This window comes from Sphaerodactylus townsendi, linkage group LG01 (assembly GCF_021028975.2).
Source record: "Sphaerodactylus townsendi isolate TG3544 linkage group LG01, MPM_Stown_v2.3, whole genome shotgun sequence".
In the NCBI taxonomy this organism is placed as follows: Eukaryota; Metazoa; Chordata; class Lepidosauria; order Squamata; family Sphaerodactylidae; genus Sphaerodactylus; species Sphaerodactylus townsendi.
The window spans coordinates 117,807,921-117,825,347 of NC_059425.1; the positions used below are offsets into that span (position 1 = coordinate 117,807,921).

At 47.8% G+C, this 17,427-nt stretch overlaps 1 protein-coding gene across 3 annotated transcripts; it reads right to left on the reverse strand.

The window, feature by feature from the left end:
- Window positions 1-1,824: 1,824 nt before the first annotated feature.
- Window positions 1,825-17,191, reverse strand: VGLL2 (vestigial like family member 2). 3 transcript variants are annotated; one of them, XM_048492295.1, is made up of 4 exons: window positions 16,925-17,191; window positions 13,192-13,498; window positions 4,031-4,543; window positions 1,825-2,901 (listed from the first exon to the last, which is right to left on the reverse strand). In XM_048492295.1, exons 1-4 carry the CDS (start codon window positions 17,003-17,005, stop codon window positions 2,861-2,863), a joined length of 942 nt encoding a protein of 313 aa, XP_048348252.1. In that variant the 5' UTR covers window positions 17,006-17,191; the 3' UTR covers window positions 1,825-2,860. The 3 variants fall into 3 exon arrangements, with proteins under 3 accessions (XP_048348252.1, XP_048348251.1, XP_048348253.1); XM_048492294.1 differs by having other exon boundaries at window positions 1,825-3,055; XM_048492296.1 differs by lacking the exon at window positions 16,925-17,191 and adding an exon at window positions 14,780-14,803 and having other exon boundaries at window positions 1,825-3,055.
- Window positions 17,192-17,427: the final 236 nt, after the last annotated feature.

Consider the following 17,427-nt stretch of genomic DNA (forward strand, 5'->3'; position numbering starts at 1 on the left):
CACTTTCCTTTACACTGAAGTGCTATTCATATAAGAATGTGTAACATTTAAAGTGATCCTGAGATGACACTTAGCTAAGGAGGAGATTCTTCTGACACTTATCTAGTTAAAATAATTATCCCCTGTATCACTGCTTACACTTGCAAAGATCTAAACGGCCCTGCTCCCTAGACAAGCTGAATCTCCTGGCAATTCTCCACTAACTGCTTGAAACTTTAGCAGCCAGGGCTTCCCTTGATTCTGATAGGATCTCTTCCAGCTGCCATAAATCTAGCTATAAATCTAGTAGAGGAGAAGTTAATGATAAGATCCAGACTTCAGTGGCCTGAAGGGAAACAGCTATTGGCTAACAGTTTTGTAGCACCTCCTGTAATACTGGCAGGGCACTCATTCTAATGAACTCTAATGAGAAAGCATAGTTCATAGTCATGATCTGCTAGATCAGCTGCAATATTTACAACTCAATAAGAAAGCAAACTAAAGTACAAGCACTCATTGGTGTCCTGAGGGGGGACAGAGGGGGTGGGAGCCCAGGGCACCACTCCCACAGATCATCGGGGGGGTGTGTGTTCCGCCAGCTGCCCCCTCCCCCAGGACTGAGGAGCTGGAGGAGCATTGTGCTGCCTGCACCTCCTCCTCCTGCCCCCTCCCCCAGTATTTTCCTCGGTCACCCCCATGTGCTGAGGTGGAAGAGTCAGGGTGGGGGAATCCTCAGGTTGATGAATCCCCCCACCAAGGCTCTGAGGCCCCCCAGAAACTGTGCAGGGGCAGCCTCAGAATGGCTTTCATAGCTTTTGCTCAGTGAGGAAGGGCTGCAGAAATTACAATGGGGTGACAGATTCCAAGTCGACCTTTCTCCCTTTCTTCCTCTGTCACTTTCCTTCTTTACTCCTTTCCTTTCTTCCTTCCCCCCTTCTTTCTCTCTTTCTCTCCCTCCCTTCTTTCCAACACAACTAGTTGGCACCCCTCCCACCTAAACTCAGCTACCTCACTGTAGAAGCTGGGTTGGGGCAATAAAGGCTGGGGGGGAGCACACACACAATTCCAGTGCTTGACCCAGGTGCCAATTTCTGAATCTGTGCCACTGAAAGCACTTCCTTGCAAGTGAAGGCAGAATTTGGGTGGAAAATAATATCCCGCTGTGCTACGCCCAGTAGAAGAATTAGATTTCAGCCCCTACTTCTTGTGGATCATTGCAAGTGATAGAGGAGAAGGCCCCATTCTGCTCAGTTTATGAGCCACTTTCTGCTGCGATTCAGACATTTTCCTACTCATTCTCTACCCCCAAGGAACACACAATTTCAAGGATGGAAAAGATGGCTCATGTATGGATTATATTCTTCATGGCTAGGTTCCACATTATTAGCTGCCTTGCAACATAAGGAAAAGAGTGGAATAAGGATATTTTAATCTGTACCAGGAAAGGAACTCACCTTCTTTATCTGTCCTGTACAAGAAGACAAGACAGACAGAAGAAAACAGGGGACAAAGACCAGATAAGGTTCTGTCTGTCTGTTTATGATTCAAATGCCATGCCCATATGTGGATAGTGAGTGGAGAACATGGATAAAGGCTGAAACCTTAACAGTGGCATCCTACATAGGACTATAGCCTTTTGAAGTCATTGACTTCAATGGATGTAGAAAGGTGTGACTCTGCTTAGGATTGCACTGTAAATGGTGCCTGGTACATTGCAGTTTACAGTATACCTTTTGCGGGCTTCTGTTCTTAGGGGCTATACTCTACTTTGAGCAATTCCATTGTGCTGATTATTTTGGCCCATTTCAGCAAAATCAACAATGCATTTAACATTAAACATGCCTGTAATATCCATGAAGAACATTTATTTTCAGACAAAAACTGTTTTCAGTTTATGTTATAGTGAGGTCTCATTTGTGCCAAAGAAATCGACAACAGCTCTTAAATTCTCTTTAAAAAAGAGTACACTCAAGAGAGAAACATCTGACTCCATGATCACTGATGGCAGAAAGATAGCAACATAAATACAGAGGGTGCTCAAGTGAAATGAGATCTTGAGTCTACTTAATAACTCTCCTCCGAATTTTCTCCTCATGAAGGTTTTTTTTTTTTGCGGGGAGAGGGAAGGGCTTTTTTCTTCATCATAAAACATTCCTTGTATAAAAATCTTATATATATATATATACACATATATATGTACACATATGTATGAATGTATCATCCAGTACAATAGTTGTGCCAGACTCTGAGAAATGCCTCCTTGGTTGTCAAGTTTCTGGAGTTCAAACAGTTGTCTTTAGAACAGCTGCATTTGTGCAGGCCCAGAGGCAGGTGGCCTATGCGGATCACTTGCCACTCATCACCATGGCCTGAAAGAGCTGTCCCTTTTTTGTCATTACAGTCCAATGTGCTTTGGAGTTTAGAATCCATTCTTTTGTTTCTCCAGAGTAAAGGAGAAATACATAATTTCTAGTATGTGCATATCTTCCCATGCTGCTTTCACGAAGTAGTTTTTTTTTAATTTTTTGAAAATGCAGTAGAAAAAAAGAGTTCACACTTTCATCACCAAAAATAAACACTTTTGTTTCCCGAAGTCAGCAATTCGACATCCACATTTGTCTTCCTGGACTCCTTCCAGTGGCGTGGCCACAATTCTGGATGTGTAGCCGGCATGGTTGGCTTTTCACAGTGAAAAGAAGGGAGGGTGGTACCCTCCTTCTCATTCCCCCAGTAAGGTTCTGTTGTTGAAATGCCATGTTGAAGAAGCTTTTATCCCCCATGTCCTTTCTCATGCTCTTGTCCTTGAAATGTGACATGAGATGCTGAATGATGCAGGGGTGGGCAGACAGGACTTTGTGGGAGGAGCTTTGGGCTCAGCAACTCAGCTCAGGAGGGATCCACCACAGAAGGAATAACGGCGAGCTGTAAACCAAGATCAGAAGCTGTTACAAACTGACTCGATTTCAGCTCTGTCAGCAGTCTTACTTAGGCAGAGATCTGACTAGAGTGTAAGAGAAGATGGAAAGGCAGGTCTAAAACCAATAGAGATCCTTGCTTTTATCCTGAGGCTGCAAACCTGAGAACGGAGAGAAAAATGGAAATAAAACAAAACAGAAAGGGAGGGAGGGGAAAGACTGTAAGAGAAGGACAGGAAAAGCCAAGCACCACCACCATTTTTTCTAGTGAATGTAGCCTTTCTAAAGCATAAAAAAGTGGTTGGTTTAGGTTTAGAAGGGAAAGGGTGATGTTAAGAGGAAAGCCAAGTCCAAACTGATGATAATTTTAGAGAATACAGGAATGAAGGTTGAAATGCCAGCTCTTCCCCCTTGGATCCTGTTTTACAAATTCTTGTCAACTTTGCCCATAATTTCTCTAGGACTGAGACTTGCATGAAACCAAGCATCAAAATACAGTTGCGCTGGCAAGTGGCAACAAAAATTGAGTTCTCTTTACTTTTCAGATATATTGGGGGGATGAATGCAATTTTCAGCATTATTTTTCAGGAGAGATTCAGGATGTGATGGGGAATAAAAATAAGTGTGTTAATAAAACAGATCTGCAACAGATGTTATCATCACTTTAGAACCAGGGCTCTGGTTGCAGCCACAATCATTATAATTGGAGAATCCAAAATGCTTGCCTCGGGCAGAGGAATTCCCTAGTTTTGCTGACCCTACTGAACTAGAAACCACCCACTGTACTGTTGTGATGGGAAAACAACTTGCTATCAATAATCTCAATCGGCACAGAGAATACTTTCTTAGAAAAGAGAGGAACTATTACATTTAAAAAAAACCCTTATAATTGTTCCTGAGAAATTGCAAGTAAGGCAGCAATGACACAGCAAGATCACTGTGCTTTTTAAATGGTCATTCTTCCCTTTGTGGCTCCTACACATGCTAATGTTTAATTGCTTTGGAGTTGAGCAAGAGGGCTTTACTATTGACATACTTCTACCCTACCTTAATAATAATTTTGAAAACTAGACCCGTGCTTCAGGCAGCAAGAGAGGGAGAGACAGAATTAGAAGGCACCATCTGCCAAAACTTACCTGCATCCACATTGAGGCCTAGGCTCTGTGCCACCTCCCCTGCTGGGCTGGGGAAAGGTGCTGGCGTTGTCCACGCTGAAGTGGCAGGCTCATTCTTGCCTAGTTCACACTGGGGGCTGACAGATGTGGGTACAGAAGCAGGCGTGAGTCGATGAGGGCGCACGGAAGCTGCAGGCACCAACAGGGACCCATAGCGAGGGTCAAAGTGTGGACTGTAGACCTCGTGCACTGTGGTGGGGCGGGGATAGGAGGAGCTCTGTGTGCCAATGTAAGGGTGATGGTGGTGGTGGTGGTGATGATGGTGGTGGGCAGGGTGCCAGGGTTCTGGGCCACCTTGGTGGAGATGGCTGTGCAATGAGCCTGGTGAATAAGGGTCCGCTGTAGCAAAGGGCAGTTCAGTGTGTCCAGTGGCTGCCAGTGGGCTTCCCAGGGATGCAGGCACTGATGAAGGCTGGTAGGTGCTGTTCCAGAAGGAGGGTGGGAAACTACGTTGACTCATAGGGAATGATCCATCTGAACAAAGGAAGATGAAGAAGAAAATATCAGAACAGTGGCAGAAGAGCAGGGGTCCTTATTACTTCTGCTAATTGGCCTTTATACTGCCACAGTGATGTGGGATAATAGTGGTCAGGCTAGGATCTGGGAGTACCAGGTTCAAATCTCCACTTTGCCATGGAAGCTTGCTGGGAAAACTTGGGCCAATTGCCCCCTCTGAGCCTAACCTAATTTACAAGAGGGATGAAGATGAGAATTATGTGATCTGCATTGGGTGTCTATGGGAGGAAAGGTGGGATATAAATGAAGTAAATAAATATTTAGCATAAGCCCCTTGTTTGTTCTCAGAAAGTATGGCCCCCACATAGAATCCAAATATATTAGGACAGTATTTTTAAAAAGTGGGAGGGGCAGGCACAGCTTTTGCCCAGCAAGGCTTCTGACTGGCCACTGAAGATTTAATCGGTTGTACAGGGTTTTTTTTTTAATTGCTTTGGCAGCAGCTATCACCACAGCACAAGAATCTTCACTCTGTGACTGATTGTAAGCTGTGGCAGCAGTCTTGTGGCTGATTCTGTCTCTTGTGGTAGTCATTTTATGGCTGTGCCCATTGGGCTGTATCAGATTTCCAAAGTTGTCTGCAGGCTGAAAAATGTTGAGGATTCCTACCCTAGGCAAACTCAAGCCATTTGCACAAATGACAAACCTTTGTTTATATTTCTAGGATCTCCAGTGTAACTGCAAATCTAGACTGTGTTCGTACACAAGGAATTTAACCAAGGAAATCTGATAGATGCTCTCCCCATGCATGTGGGAAATTCTTGGAGATTCTGGAGATAGAGCCTTGAGAAGGATGGAATTTGAGAGGGGAGGGATCTTAGTGTGGTCTACTGCCATGGAACCCACCATCCAAACTAGCTATTTTCTCCAGGGGGATGTTTGGCAATCAGCTGTAATTCCAGAAAATCTCTAGGTTCTACCTAGGCATAAACTCGCAGCCCTCCAGATGTTATGGACTACAGTTCCCATCATCCCCTGCCAGCATCATTGGAACTGTAGTTCATGATATCTGGAGGGCCGCAAGTTTGACACCTGTGACCTAGAGGTTGGCAACTATGCATCTGTCATACACATGTTAACTCTAACATTTGCTTAAGTGTACATGCAGTTTTAAAATGGATTTCCTCGGATTTCTATCCCATATACCAAATATTCGTACATATTCATTCTTTGGAGCAGAGAGGCTTAAAAGTCCTTTTAGTAGCATTGGTTAGAAAAATCATTTGAATCGTTATATCCTACTTAGAAAAAACTTCATGTCCAAAGACATTTTCCCTGCTGACCAATGATGTTTCCCCATTGAAGCTGAACTACAGTGACAACTTGCAGAACTATTTTCAGAGCTTACTCTATAAAAGAAAAATGCTTCATGGTTTGTTCAGAGACCATTTCCACCATTCTTAAAATACCTTTACTTTCACAGGTGTGAAACTTATATCAGCCCATTACGCAAACCTAAAATAAAACTTTGATTTCATGTTTATACGCTGTGACACAATGACATTTGAATTTACCACATATGGTCCAAATAAATGTTATAATATTATAAGTATAAATATCTGGCACTTTCTCAATTTTACCATCATTTATTAAAAAACAGTTATTCTAATATATAAGAAAATACAACTTTGATGAATCTTGAAGAAATAGCAACATTAACAGAATTATACCCTAACCAGGATGGCCCAGGTTAATCTGATCCACAGGTGTCAACAGGCCATGTTGCTCCAGATGTTAGTGGACTACAGTGATCATCCCCACCTGCCAGCATGATGCTGGTAGGGCCGGTGGAACCAGTCCATAACATCCGGAGGGCCGCGAGTTTGACACCTATGGCCTGATCTCATCAGATCTCTGAAGCTCTGACAAACATTTGGATGGCAAACCCCCAAGGGATTTCAGGGTTGCGACTTGAAAACAGGCAAGGGCAGACCATCTCAGAACTTCTCTTGCCTTGAAAACTCCATCAGGGGTCACCATAAGTCAAATGTGATGAAATGGCATCATCCCCCGCAAAAAACAGCAAAGTCTTGATGATCCCTGTGCAGCAGTAACTATGACATCATTAACCTCTTCTAAGTAAACTGGCTTAATGTATTGTCAAAGGCTTTCACGGCCGGATTCAACTGGTTCTGGTGGGTTTTCTGGGCAGTGTGGCTGTGGTCTGGTGGATCTTGTTCCTAACGTTTCACCTGCATCTGTGGCTGGCATCTTCAGAGGTGTATCACAGAGGTGTATCACACTGTAACAGACTTCCCTTTGTGATACACCTCTGAAGATGCCAGCCACAGATGCAAGTTTTCAATGGCATTGGAAACAAAATCCACCAGACCACAAAAGCCACAATAAGCCTCGAAGAAAACCCACCTAAACTGACTTATTTTGTACAGTTAATTGAAGCTGTTCATTTCATTCATTCAGTTGCAGAAAGAGTAGATTAAATGCTTTTTAGCAGAGGTTAAGGTTAAGAGAAATACCTCAACCAAGACCAATCAAAATCCAATGATATGTCTCCATATTCTGCCTTTCTGTTCAAAAAGAACACCCAAGGTAGTTAATAAATATAAAATATTCTAAGAGAATTCAAACATCCAGTTGTCAACACAAACACAGGTTGCAACTCTCCCTAAAGGTTTCAACAGCCATGGGGTGGGGCTGAGACAGGGGAAAAGCTCAGCCCCATGATGAAAACTCCTTCTCAGGGGAAAAGTAGCACACATAATAGTCTGAAAGTTTGCGAGTGCTCCAGAATTTTAATCAGTTGGGAAAGGGGAGAAATCAGGAAGAGGCCAAAGATGCTTAAATTCCAGATTTTGCCCCAGTGTAACTAACAGGCTCAAGACCCACGGCCAGAAACAACTTTTTTTCTTACCCAGAGTCCTCCCACCCCTTTAACATCTAGTTTGATGAAGAATTTTTGAACTCTCCAAAGTTTGCATGACATTCATGCCATTTTGGTTGGTTTTCATCAAGAATATTACCGGTACATACATTTTGCTTGCTTGTTCCCAAACAAAACAGCTCAACGTAACAATAAACAGGTTTTCCTGCTGATGACAGATCAAAATGTGTTGACATAAGGAAGATCTCCCTCATCAAAAATAATATTGATTGTTTTTACATAGGTTGTAGTTGATATTAAAAAAAGACTGCCAACCCCTAAGCTTGTCTGAGTTCCTGATCTGGAATTCATTTAAGGTTCTAACCTGATGAAACATTGTGGCTCAGCTGTAGAAAGCTGACCTTGCATGCACAAGGTCTCAACGCCAACTAAAAGGTAGCCAGTGGAGGGATAAGGCTTTGTCATTTGAAGTGTGGTTGCCAATCAGAACAAAGGATACTGAGCTGGGCAGAACAAGATTCTGATTTGGGCAGCTTCATATGCTTATCTGAGACTCCCTTCTTAAGAATTACTTACAGGTTAGATCTGGCTGGAAGCCACATAACCCGTCCTCCCCAAGCCCCAGTGAGTGAAGATTCAACTGAGTGGAAGGTAGGCAGAGAAACAATTTTGCCCTGTGGCTTTATAACTCCAGGTTGAGACTTGGCTCTTTTAAAAAAAAGGATTGGAGTGCTCAACCATACCAGGTAAGTCTGGACTCAGGTTAGTGTTGCCAGCCTCCAGGTGGTAGCTGGAAATCTCCTGGGATTACAGCTGATTTTCAGCAACAGAAATCAGTTCTCCTGGAGAAGGTGGAGGCCATGGCATCATATCCCATTGAAGTCCCTCCCCTCACCCAAACCCACCCTCCTCAGCCTCCGCCTCCAAACCTCCAGGTATTTCCAAACCCAGAGCTGGCACATTCAAGTAGAGATTCCGCACATGCAGAATAATGCACTTTCAATCCACTTTCAATGCACTTTGAAGCTGGATTTTACTATGCAGAATAGCCAAATCCATTTGCAAACAATTGCAAAAGTGGATTGAAAGTGCATTATTCTGCATGTGCGGAAGGGGCCAGTTCCTAAGTCTTCTGTAGATCCAGAATCTCTAAAGGCCAAAGAGTGAATAGTGATGATCTCATACAAAAATTAAGATTGCCATCAGTTTCATATCCGTGCCCTTTGGTAGTTCCACCACCCTCCTCCCAGAGCGACTGTTCCCACAGAGTACTGGCTACAGTGGGATTTTATCATTCATAGGCTGAAGAAAGAATCTGCGAAGAAAACACCCGATCATAATTTCTTCAGGAGGCGTTAAAGAGCATCGCCAAACGGGAAGGCAACTCAGCCCAAAGCGGGAACGAACCGGCCAAAGGCTGCTTTCTCTTCGGGGAGGGGGAAGGTGCGAAAGATTCTCTTTCCAAGGGCTGGGACTGGTTTTTTACAGTTCAGTTGAACTCCCCCCCGCCCCGCCCGCCCGCCCCATCAGCTGACTGTGCCTCGAAAGCCGGGGCAGGACAGGCAGGTCGATTGCCCACCCAGACGTCTGTCGGCCTTTATAGCAAATCAGTCAGCCAACATCAGCACGATCAAGCCGCGATCCTAACTGTATTTAATGGGAGCAATTCCCTCTACAGTCCAAGTTCACAGTTTATATAGTTTGGACAAGAAATAAACGTTTCTGGTCCCAAACAAATAAAATACAGAACGCCTGTTTAGGGGGAAGGGGAGATTACGTCCCACAAACTGGGAGGATTAGGGGCCGGGCGATCTAGAGCAGGAAAACCACCTTTGCCCATTTACCTTTGGCTGTTTTCCCTTGTTTTGAAAACTACGTGGAAAGTTAGCACCTCGGCTTTTCCTGGGGTAAATGCTTAAAATTGCGACTACTATGCGCTTTTCTGCTTTAAACACCGAGGGGGCTTGTTTCATTCCAGGAAATGAGCACTCACCGATGCCAACAAGTCGCAGATTTGTAGGTTTTTTGAGGGGCGAGGGGAGGTTGGCCGTTTGTTGATCGGCACGATTTTGCCCTAAAAAGCCAGCCTAGGGTTGAAGACCCGCTTAAAGCCGCAGCGAATTTCACCCATCACTCAATTTTTAATAAAGGTCAAACGAGGGTAATTTATATGAATTACGAATCTCTCCCAGCAGACTTGAATCGGGCCTTTCAGAAGAATCTTAAAAGTGTTCCCGTGTCTAATCTGCCCTATTTAAATAACCCGCGCCCACCCTCCATAGTTTGTGGTGTTCCGAATAGAAACATAAGGAAGGGGAGATGATCGTTTTAGGCGTATTTTTAATGGCTTGTCAACAGCTTTCTCCGATTCCAAATCTTGGAATAAAATCTGGACATTTGGAGTAAATGTTTAGTTTCTGACCAGCAAAAATTTGTTTATTTATGTACTACTGTTTGTTTATTTATGTACTACTGTTATCCGCTGTTTTATGAGTTTTAAGTTATTTTATGGGATGGAGCCTATATATTTATATTTTGTATGATCGCTCCTGTTTGATGTTTGTATAATGTTGTTCACCGCCCGGAGCCCTTCGGGGATCGGGCGGTATATAAATCAAAGAAATAAATAAAATAATAAATAAATAAATAAATAAATAAAAAATAGCAGGGCGAGACTGCGAACTCTTTGAAACTGGACCTCGCTTTGGCAAGTCCGATCCAAAAGTATGTTTGTTTGTTTACACAGTACTTGAAATTTAGTCTATTCCTTTGTGCACCCCGCAGGATCTCCAAGGGATTTAACCCTAAGGAAGCGGGTGAAGCTCGTCACCCGGTAAACCAGATGGCACAATCAGTCTCAAATACATTCCAGCGGTGCCCGATCCCGCAAAAGGAATTATTATGGCTGAAATCCCGCCCACAGCGTAGGATTTACTTATGAGTAAACATGCATAGGATCGAACTGTGATTGTCTTCAAAAGGAATCCCCGATTTTCTTCAGGATTACATAAAATACATGCTGTCACATTTAGAGGAGCAAGCAATCGGCTTTGACTATTATTAATGTATTTTGCGAAAATTGCAAGGAATACCCTCCCCCCCACCCCCAGATCGACCTCGGGAGCCGAGATGATCTAACTGATTTCAACAGCATTTGTTGGAGAGCATCCACTATCTACTGAATTGCTCCTAAAATAAACACAATTTCGGCTGATTCCTCACAGGGCAAATAGAACCACAGCAGAATGCGATATAACCCGTTTTTTGGGGAGGGGGAAGTCACCCCCCCTTCTAAAATTTTTCCAAGTTGCATCAGCGTAGGCAGGTGCAGCCAGTTGCTTCATGCAACGATTGGGGGGGGGGGGGGGGCGTTCATCCTGCTTAGCTACGCATGTGTTGCAGGAAATTAAAAATAAGAAAGAAACGTCTCAATGCGAAGGTGCAAAAGCAACCTGGATTGTTTCTGTGGGCTCCAATCGCTGCTTATCGCATGTGAACAGTTTATTACGACTGCAGCCCATTATGCCTTTGCTGTGCGGAACGGACCTTTCTTTCAGGTTGTTTAAGCTGAAATGAATCAGTTGCAGCTTTTTACAGGGAAGATCGGGTTGCTCAAGGTGGAACACTTCAAAAGAAATTAGTATCTTATCGAATAGGATCACCAACTGGCCAGGAGGAAAAACAACTACTGGTCCATCCCGCTGTTGATCATCAGCAGAACTGCGCAGGGCCTAAAGGTTAAGGTTAAAGTCATCGTCTCCTAACGTCGGTAGATCAGCCCGCTGTTAAAGCTCAGAGGCCCAAAGTTGCCAGCCCTGATCTCTGTTGCCTCCCTAGAGTGATTCTGGGCCATTCATTCGCACCCCCACCCCCTACACACCTCAAAAAGAGCACAACGCTCTTTCCCAGCTGTGATCCCAAGGGGTGTGTGTGACAGCACTATTTCATGACAAAGCTAGTCCTACTCGCCCCTCCTGCAGTCCAGTGAGAACCCAGGGCATGTTCCCTTGTGGGCCAGCCTCCTCTCAGGACTGCAGGGTATCTTTCTCTTTCGGTTATTGTGGGAAAGGAACTCTCCCCCCCCCCCACCACCACCAGTGACCAGTAAAGACCCCGCTTTCTCAAAATCTGTTGAGGAAAACGTGTGGTATTTGCAACAACAGCGCAAAAAACCAGGAGGGTGATCTTTGCCTGGACCGTCTTGATGCTGTCCGCTTCCAGGCGCGCTTTTCACGGCTGCGGAACTTTCCCAGAACAAAAGATCACCTTCCTTCGTCCCTGGAAAGGTCCAACTCCTTCTGTACACACTTTTCTACCCCACAATCCATCCCAATCGCGGGGGGGGGGGGCGCGCACAAATGTAGCCAAAGTGAAGCACTTTCACCTCTCCTTGAAATCATAAATGAATATTGCTGGCCTTTGGCTGGATCATGCCCATAATGCACGTGCACATCTTTTTCACTTTCATGGGACTTAAAAAGTCGTTTGTGTCTCGTTGGCTCAATTATTCCTTCCTACACCTTTTGGTTCCAAAGTACACCCTCACGCCCTTTTCTCTGGATTCCTTTGGTTCAACCATTACCAGTCACCCCTCCATTCTAAGTGTATCCATTAGGAAGTGGAGCCTCTCATTCACAGTCTCATTCATTTCAACGGCCCTCACGTCCTTGAGGAATGATCTGACGGCTATTTAACCTCATCCATTTTCGTTACAGACAACATCCACATGAAGGGAGTTTCCAGCGGGCCGTGAAGAGCAATTCCACCCAACAGCCTCAAATCCCACACCGTCCATCCTAATCTCAAACAGGGGCTATTTTTTACAGGTGAAATCCGGTGGCTCTCATGTTAATCCTTAAGATGCCACTGAGTTTTATTTCGTATTGTATTTAACACTTAGTAGAGTCCCCATAACTATAAGGGGAAGGGGAGAAACCTCTCCTACATCTCCAGCGAGCCTACGGGAAACTGTTCTCTCATCTGCTCTGTCCAGATGTCCACGTGTTCAGTCATGAACTTGTTAGGGCATTTCTGTACCCTGAATAAATCTTTCCAAGCAAACCATTTCTTTTTGGAAATAACTGCTCAAGCAGTGATCCACTAGACTCTTCGGTCAGGACGCTTGCTCCAGCGAGCCTTCAATGGGGTTACAGTAAGAAAGATCACGGGACAGAAGCCACCACCCGCTGCTTTAGCATCCCCTTTTCTCTGCGCTAACCTGTGTTATCAATGGGTGGCAGCGACAGCCTCACCCCCACCTCCACTTTTTTTGGCTTATTGCCCGCTTCCTCATGGCTGGCATTTTGATGGCTGCTGCATGCAAATAGGCAGGCAGCCGGCGCCTTGACAATGAATCATCTGGGCAGTATGCTCTACAGACTTCCCTCTGTCATCTGCCGCCGGAAGGCTTGTGGAGCATCGAAGCCACACAGCGTTATAGCGCTATACCAATTACTAACGCAAACGACAACTTCCCAAAGCCTGCGGTGCGGGGCTGGGGAAGTGTCCCTTGTGAGAAGGAAGGAGGGAAGGAGAAAAGGGCTCCCTTGTGTGTGTGTGTGTGTGTGGGGGCTTTGAGAAAGCCACCTGTCCGGTACAGCTCCCATCACGTTAATGTGCTTGGACTGTGTGATCCCCCCCCCCCCACACACGCACCACCCGTTCCCACAGGTCAGGGAAGAGACCATTGGATCACGGTTTGGGCACGAGTGGTGCGGACAGTCCCGCACTCAACCCGCATGCCAAAGCCGGCCGACCCGCTCACCCCTCCAGGCGCTGGCGCTCCTGGCGGCCTTGGCGCTGCCGCTGCTGCTGCTGCCGCTGCTGCTGGGCGAGTAGCTGCTGGGCTGGCTGAGGGCGCGGCTGAAGTGCTCGTCCACCACGGCGCTGATGTCCCCTTGGAAGTACGTGAACAGGACGCAGCGGGCGTTGATGTACTCGGCCTCCGGGGGGCGCTCTTTCTCCGGGCTGCACTCCTCCTCCTCCTTGATGCTGGCCGCGGCGGCGGGGCTGGCGAAGGAGCTGCTGGAGCTCTCGGCGGCTTCCTGCATCTTGGAGTAGAAGGCGAGTTTCTGCGGGGAAGAGCAAGAGCCGGTCAGGCCCAGTTCAGCGCTCGCCTCTCTGGACTGCCGCTCACGCCGCCAGGCGAGGAAACTGCCGCCCCGGGACGCCTGGCGGGAAGCGACCGGGCACTCTGCGGGGGGGGGGGGGGGGAAAGCTTTTTGGGCTAGAAGCCCGCTCTCCTATCAGACGGTACCGGAGATTGGCTCCAGCAGGCTCTAGAACCGCGGGTTTTGCTTGCGCGACGCAGAACCAACATCTAATTTGCAGATGCGGCAGTCAGCCCCTGTCCTGCGGTGAGGGGGGTTAACCCTCTTTTTGCTCTTTTACATCTGGGTCCCTCCTGTTTTAATGGGGAGGATTTAAAAATGGGTTTTATCGCGTGCCTTTTATTGTTTTCATCGCTGTTTTAAAAGATTTTTAGAAACTGTATTTAAAGTTGATCGAGCCAGTGTAATTTGTAATTTATTTATATGTAAGTAAATCTGTGCTCCTTGTTTGACTGTATTGGGATTCTATGTTGTACACCGCCCAGAGCCCCTTGGGGATAGGGCGGTATAGAAATCCAAATAAATAAATAAATAAATAAATAAATAAATAAATAAATAAATAAATAGATGCGCCAGTCCTGCAGGGATGGCCGCCCACGAGCTTGCTACACTTTTCGAGGCCGAATTTACCCACGGATGCAGTCCTGGGGACACCTATGCTGGGAACTCGCCTCACTGAGCACAGCCGGTCTGGCTTCGGAGTAAATCGGCTTCCAGTTGCTGTGCAGGCCACCCACCCTCGCGCAAACCTTGGCAGCGTACGGCCGAGAGTGCCTCGAAACGGGCCTCAGAGAAACGAGCTCTGGGTCCACAGTTACGGCTGGAGGGATGCATGGATCGTGCAGGCCGTTATCCCACCGTCGATCCTCTGGAGCAGCCTTCTGCCACGCAGATCTTCTCCCCCCCCCCCCCCCCGCCGTGTTTTGTGCAAGGGAAGAGGCAGCCGCTTCTTATCTGAGGTTGGCGCCTGGGCACAGAAGAAATCTGCCAAGGGGTCTTTGGGGATGTCGTCATGGTCAGGCCAAGCAAAAGATTAGCAGGCGACCCTCTTGGAAGACCCTTCAGAGAAACAGCTCATCCTTACAAACCAACAAGAAAACCGATAAAGGATGCTGGGAGGTTTTGGGTAAAACGGGCAAATGAGAAGCCCGCTGAAGGGGAAAATGACAACGAATTTAAAGCATTTTTTTCGAGCAATATCTCCGGGGGCTGTGCTGGAAATTAGGAACCGTCTCAGCAAACCTCGAACCGCTGCCCTTGAGGGAGGGGGAGACCCTGAAGTGGACGGAAGGGATCCCGGGACGTTCAGCTTCTATGGGGCCAGCGTGCTGCTGGGGGAGCCCCTTTCGGTCCCGGCAAGCGCCAACGCAATCCAGAAGGCGGGCTGGAGGGGCGAGGCAAAGGGTTTGGGGGGGGGGGCAGGAAAACCCCAGCAGCGTTTCCTTGGCAAGCCGAGAGAGAGAGAGAGAGAGAGAGAAAGAGAAAGAGTGAGAGAGAGAGAGAGCGCGCGCGCCGTAGCCACAGTCAGGGAAACCGGGAAATGTTTGCGTGTCTGCTTTATTAGTACGGCCGCTGCCCTCACTAAGAGGCGAAGACAGGCCTGGTTTTTCGGATGTATGTGGTTGTGTGGTTTCCGGGCTGTATGGCCGTGATCTAGTAGCATTTTCTCCTGACTTTTGCCTGCCTCTGTGGCTGGCATCTTCAGAGGATCTGATGGTAGTAAAGCAAGTGGAGTATAATGGCCTGAGCATATTTCTAGAGAAGCAGCTCAGCCTGACCCGATGTGCGCTTAGAGACAAGGGTCAAGATAGACAGTCATGCCCCGAAGGTTCTTTTGCGAAAGAAAGAACGAAAGAAAGAAAGAAAGAAAGAAAGAAAGAAAAAGAAAGAAAGAAAGAAAGAAAGAAAGAAAGAAAGAAAGAAAGAAAGAAAGACTCCCTCCCAGGCCAAACTCTGGAACAGGTGCAGCACCCTTGTAAAGCGAATCGCTCCTCCGTCTAGCACAACGAAGCAATTTATAAAATGTATAAACTGGGGCTCAAAGGTCCTAAACCTTTCCCTGTTGAGCCTCCAGCTTTTAAAAATTTGATCTACTCCGACAGTTTGCCATCGATAAAACTCTCTTAGTCGGGGGACGGGAGCGACATCTTCTCTATCTCAAATGCTGCACTGTCAACCAGTATGAACTCCAAGACGACTTAGAATCGATAGTTTAAAGGAAACAAACCGCTACAAGGAGAGTGCAGGTGGGTCGCCCTGAGGTAGCAGGGCAGCATTCACGCCCGGTGACACTTTCAAGGCCTACAAAATGTTTCCAGCCAAAGCTCATTTCGTCCGGCAAAAAAGCTTTTTAGGCCTGACAGGGGCGTGAACCCACGGAGCCCTGCTCCCTGGGAACGTTTGGTTGGCCTTCATGGTCCCCCTGGCCTCGAGCTTCATTCCACCTCAAGCCAAAGGGACACGACGAAAACCCAGCTCCGGTCCCCTCCAGCGGCTCCGCTGCCCCGTCGCGTAAACGGACAGTTTTGCCGTCCGCTCATTTCAAAGGACAGTTTGCTCAGCAGCCACCTCGCGCTTTCTTTCGCATTTCTGGCGGAACTGTAAGGGACGTTTTGCTTGTCCCCTCGTTCGCGGCGCCGGACCGTCAGCTGGGCCCCCCGTCTGGGAAATGAAGGCAGGGAAAACACCCGCGAGAAGCCCACCCGGACGAAAGCCTACCCGGACGAAAGAGTGTGGCAGGGTTCGGGTTTGTTTGCAATGGTCTTCCATCCACTGTTCACAGCGCTCTTGGCAAGCCTTTACAATGTCCCCTTAAGGAAGACTTTATTTCTCGCTCTGAATGGGATTTTTTTAAAAAAAAATACACAGATTTTATAATCTACCATAATTCAACAATATGGGTTTTATAGATGCGGGAGGATATCTCCTCGGAGATCGTACGGATGCTAAATCGTGGCGGCAGAAACGTGTAAAACAAATGCCGGAGAAAGTGAGTGGAGGACGCGAGCCTGAACAGGGGACGGAACCCCTCCAGTCGCCACTTGGTTTGCCCTCCTGGGAAGCCCACTACAAGGGCAGTTCACCGATGCTTCGAGGCCAACGACCTCCGTGCGGGTTTAAATGCCTGGACTCCGGGAAGGAGGCAGTGCAGTTGCCGCTGGCCGCCGTTGATTCTCCGTGCGAAAGTGATAGACGCCGCCAACCCCGCCGCGGGAATCAAGCCCCGCATCGCCCCCAAGCCCTGCGGCAGACCCCCGGGTGAGTAAAGCGAAGCGAAGCTTAAGCCTGTCGGCGCGACCCACCCGGGGGGGTCTGTGAGACTCCCGACGGCAGCCCGGCCAGGGTGGGGATGATGGCGAGCCTCTCGGGACCCCCCGGGCCACCTACCTGATGGTAAGGGCTGTAGGCTGCGGCGAAGTAAGGCTGGGCGGGACCGTAGACTTGGTACATAACATCCAAACAGCTCATGGCGAAAGGCGTCCGGGGCTCGCGTCCGGGAGCATCAACACTTAGGCCATGGGGAGGGCGGCGTCCTGGGCGCGGGCAGGCCGGGATCTGGCTGCGGAGAGGTCCGGGCTTCCCCTCCTCCTGCGAAGAGCGCGGCAGTCTGGCGGCGTCTCCCCACGACGGCCAGCCCAGCAGACCCCAGCCCAGGAGCTGCGCAGGCAGAGGGGCTGGTGGGCGCCAGCCGGGAGGCATTTAAAGCGCGCTCCCCGCGTCAGGGGGAGGCGGGGGAGGCGCGGCCAATCAGGTCGCGCGCTCGGAGACCCCCCCACCCCACCCGCAGTGCCGCGAAGTCCCCCGGCCTCGCCCAAGGCGCTCGGGCAGCGGAACCGGGATGGGACCGCTGCTTCCCAGCAGGTGATGGGTGGGTCCCGGTCCATTGGAAA

Bases quoted from the DNA above. Each gene is read 5' to 3' on its own strand.
- VGLL2 (XM_048492294.1), bottom strand. From the start codon at position 17,005: ATGAGCTGTTTGGATGTTATGTACCAAGTCTACGGTCCCGCCCAGCCT. The intron at 4,544-13,191 runs GTGAGCGGGTCG...TCCTTTGTTCAG, and splicing joins GAGCGCCAGCGCCTGGAGGG to ATGGATCATTCCCTATGAGT. The intron at 3,056-4,030 runs GTAAGTTTTGGC...CTCCGTTCTCAG, and splicing joins AGGCCTCAATGTGGATGCAG to GTTTGCAGCCTCAGGATAAA.